General features: G+C 39.0%; 1 protein-coding gene across 1 annotated transcript; it reads left to right on the top strand.

Annotated features, from left to right (window-relative positions):
• On the top strand, positions 533 to 1,744 carry LOC109950303 (uncharacterized mitochondrial protein AtMg00810-like). Its single transcript, XM_020568851.1, has 2 exons — positions 533 to 1,232; positions 1,287 to 1,744. Exons 1-2 carry the CDS (start codon positions 533 to 535, stop codon positions 1,742 to 1,744), a joined length of 1,158 nt encoding a protein of 385 aa, XP_020424440.1.

The following is a 4,580-nucleotide window of genomic DNA, read 5'->3' as shown; positions in this document are numbered from 1 at the left end:
CCTCTTCGCCACTCTACTCGTCTCACCAAACCACCAGCTCACTTCAAAGATTATATGGCTCATCACTCAACCTTGCTCACGTCCACAAAGGCCCCCTCGTGGTCCATGTCCAGCACGCGCCATCCACTACATCGGTATGTTTCCTATTCCTGCTTATCTCCTGGATATCAATGTTTTGTTTCTCATATCTCCCACTTGGTTGAGCTTACTACTTATGAGCAGGCCTGTCAAAATCCGCACTGGATTACCGCGATGCAAGCCGAACTCACAACCCTAGAAGACAATAAAACTTGAAACTTGGAGTTTTGTTCCTCTTCTGCTCGGACAACGACCCATCGGCTGCAAATGGGTTTTCAAACTTAAGTACCGATCCGATGGCACTCTTGAACGCTACAAAGCACGTCTCGTTGCCAAAGGTTTCACCCAACATGAAGGTATCGACTACAAAGAGACCTTCGCACCGGTGGCCAAACTCATTACCGTGCGTTGCCTATTGACTGTGGCTGCTGTCCGCAATTGGCCCTTACATCAAATGGACGTCCAAAACCCTTTTCTTTATGGCGAACTTCAAGAGAAGGTCTATATGTTGCCTCCCCCGGGTTGTCGTCGACAGGGGGAGAACGTCGTGTGTCAACTCCATAAATCTTTATATGGTCTTAAACAGGCGTCCATAAGTTGGTTTCGAGAGTTCTCTTCGGCAATACATACCATCGATTTCTGCCAATCTAAGGCAGATTACTCTTTGTTCACTCAAGTCAATGGTACTTCACTCGCCATTATATTGTTATATGTTGATGACATGGTGATTACAGGCAACAAAGAGGTAGAAATTAAGAACCTAAAGGCTTTCCTTAGCAGTCAATTTCGAATTAAAGATCTCGGACCTCTGAAGTATTTCCTTGGAGTCGAGGTCGCACGTTCAAAAACTGGAATCATAATTTGCGAACGGAAATATACATTGGACATATTAAAGGAGGCTGCATTACTTGGTGCTAAACCCACGAAGGTTCCAATAGAGGCAGATTTGGTACTAACACTTACAGGTAGCAATTCACTTCACGAACCTCCGAGGTATAGACGCTTAGTTGAGAAATTGATCTATTTGACCATCACGAGGCCAGAAATAGTATATATTGTCAACACATTTAGTCAATTCATGCAAGATCCACAACAACATCATCTTGATGCAGCGTATCGACTTCTTCGATACCTTAAAGGAGCTCCTGGACAAGGTTAGATGTTTTCTTCCTAAAGTGAATTACATTTAATTGGTTATTATGACGCAGATTGGGCTCGTTGCCCCATTACACGCCGATCAGTGACTGGTTATTGTATCTTCCTTGGAAACTCATTGGTGTCTTGGAAAAGCAAGAAGCAAGTTACAGTTGCTCGTTCATCCGCAGAAACGGAGTATCGATCTATGGCTGCAGCTACTTGTGAATTAAGTTGGTTGCGATATTTATTGGAAGATTTGCCTGTTAAGCATCTCCAACCAGCAAGATTATTATGTGACAACCAAGCCGCCTTACACATAGCGGCAAATCCTGTGTATTACGAACATACAAAGCATATTGAGATCGGTTGCCACACTGTTTGTGAGAGGATTCAGAAGGGAGAAATCAAAACTTCCTATGTTAGAACAAGGGAGCAAGTCGTAGACTTATTTACTAAGCCACTATGTGCGCCTATTTTTCATACACATCTAGTCAAGTTGGGCGTCATTGACATCCACACTCCAACTTGAGGGGGAGTGTTAAAGGAAAATCAATTACACAATCTTATTGAGAGAGATTGTAGCTCCTGATATTGTCAACTCTTGAGATCGAGTGATTATAGGATGTAAATATATTTAGCTTTATTCTAGGATCTGTTTACTCAGAATAGCACATAGGTTTTGTATAAAATCTTACCTTGTGTACCAATATTGATATTAATGCAAGATACAAATTCTCAATTCAAGTGCACAAGTAATATAGAAGTAAGTAGAGTATCGTTCCCACGAAGACTATAATTTCCTATTAACTACCAATTATGATTAATTCAAAAGTCTATTTGAACTGTTGATCAAGAAGATTGATTGATTTAAGTAAACTAAAATAATTATGAAAAATAGCAATTTAATTAATGATGGAAAATCAAGTTGATGAGACACTAGAGCATCCGATTTCACCATAACCAATTCCACTTAATTCTTATAGCCAATTAACCCTAATTACTATCCATGCTAATAGTTGGTTTCTCCTAATTCATTCGAGATCCCCTCTCAGGCTCAACGAAAAGTATTCTGAATAAACAACCCATTCTCTCTCGAGTAACAGATTTAGAAAACCAAGAACCCATTAAGTTCAATGAGAACCTATAAGAAAACTACATGAGTCATGTTAGTCCCTCTCGAGCACTCATTCAAGACACGGTATTAGTTACAAGAAGCAAACACCAAACATCTCCTCTCGGTCTCCGCTTGGATCAACAAATCAATTAAATATTGGACAGATATTCAAAGCATTAAGAACAATAACAAATACTCAACATGGGATAATAATCAGAAATTAATATAACTATAAAAATTAAGTATTCATGGTTAGGCTACATCGTAGCCCTAGCAAAGGAAATTAGTTCATGACATAAGAAAATATAAACAAGAGAATTATTGTCATAAAACCGATTTGGCCGATGGGCTTGATCTTCAGAATCTCCACAAGAACACCTTTGAAAGCTCTTCAAGTAGTGCAGTAGCAAATTCTTGGCTCTCGCTCAGATATACTTGTCGGTGTATGAAAGTTGTATATGGGAAGATGACGGTATGAAGAGATGATATGAAGAAATCTTAGGGTCACCTTATATAGTGTAAAACAACTAAACCCTACTCTAAAAAGGCCTAGAAAAACTCTCCTAAAGCAAAACAAAATCTCAAACAATTAAGGAAACAAACTAGGAAAGAATCCTTCTTTGACTTGGAAACACGTCAGCCAACTTGCACGCACGTTTTGGGGCCATTCCATTTCCTAGAAAATTTTGGAAAAATATGGGAAACGTAGCTTTATCTCCAAGCTTTCCAAGCATCACCAAATATCGGATAAGTATTATTCAACTGAAGCCAATTACAGCTAATACAAGTTCTTAGCATAGTTCATGCCAAGACAATCTTCCGTAATAAACGAGGCCGAAGGGACCAACTTGGCAAATGACGGAAAGACTTGTCACCGGATCAATTGCCCAAGTCTATCCGAATGACACCATTATTTTGTCTTCTCTGATGGATCAATCCGCCTAATGTTTCCCACATACATAAATGCTACACCGGCTTCTCAAAGAAGCTAATAAGTTTCAAAATTGGCAGCCCATCCCACACGTCACGTTGCCTTTTAAAAGCCACACAACCATATTTGTACAATTTGAGTGACACAGTCAAAAGAATTTTCCACAGAAAAAAATTGATTTATAGGGTAAAGAAAAATCAAATCATGATATAAGTCAATGTTCCCAACATTTTCCACTAAAAGATTATATCCTTGTTACTGAGCTTGTTTGGATTTTACTTCTTGTTGTATTGTTGTGCCCTTTTGTGTTTTCTTAATAAAATCTAGGGTTTGTCCAATATAGGTCCCAACAATTTCTATTTTCTAGACATATACCCATCATTCTATAAATCTATGTGTAAAATTCAATTTTAAACTTAAATGACCATTAAGATAGAAGAGGTCATAGTATTCCTATGTTATTACATCGTTGCCATTTGACTTCATATTTTATTTATAATGTATTCCAAGCATTTCATTAACTGCCATAATTGTAATTAAAACTCCATATTAATACCTAAAATGCAAGTTATATATAAAAGGGAAGTAAAAACCATAGAAGTTAGGTGTAAGGGCTTTTTTATTCCGACAGCTACAGGTAGGTCTGGGCTGCTGTAAAGAGAACATGGCTGGAGTTGCCCCTGTGTCTGAGTTCAAGAATCAGCCCTCAAGAGTGCTTCAAAAGGTTTGTGGAGCTTTAGGAAGCACTTTGGTTTTCTTCACCAACAAAACCAATAGTTGCTTACAGATAAATATTTAGGCTTGGCATGAGAAACTTGTGGCATGGGACCTAAGCATTCATGAGTTTAGCATGAGAGAGAGAAAGCTTGGATTTTCTATGAGAAACAAAGGTTCAGAGTAAGGGGAGAGAGAGTTTTGTGAGAATTTGTTGAGGGGAGAGAGGGAAAGATGAAGGTGGAAGAATGGGTGGCTTTAGCAGATTTCCAGTAGCTAGATGAAAGTTTCGTTAGGCTTTTGGGTGACTTGCCATAAGAGAAAAATAGGAAGAAATGGAAGAATAAAGCCTGAAATCGAAGGGTTCCAGAGGTGAGAGGTGATGCTTGTTGTCCCTGGATGTGTTTATATGAGAGAGAGGAAGAAGATGGAAGAACATAGCATGAAATTGAATGATTCTAGTAGTGAGAGGATGTTGCTCGCTCTGGATGAATTTGCCAGAGGAGAAAAAGGAAAGAGATGGAAGAACGAGCTAGAAATTGGAGGGTTCCAGTAGTGAGAGAGGGTGCTTGTTCTCCCTGAATGTCCCCCTTTTGCTAGGTAGAA

Source organism: Prunus persica, chromosome G7, assembly GCF_000346465.2.
Source record: "Prunus persica cultivar Lovell chromosome G7, Prunus_persica_NCBIv2, whole genome shotgun sequence".
Lineage (NCBI taxonomy): Eukaryota > Viridiplantae > Streptophyta > Magnoliopsida > Rosales > Rosaceae > Prunus > Prunus persica.
Note: the sequence above shows the minus strand (reverse complement) of the source record. Positions and strands in the feature narration are given on the sequence as shown.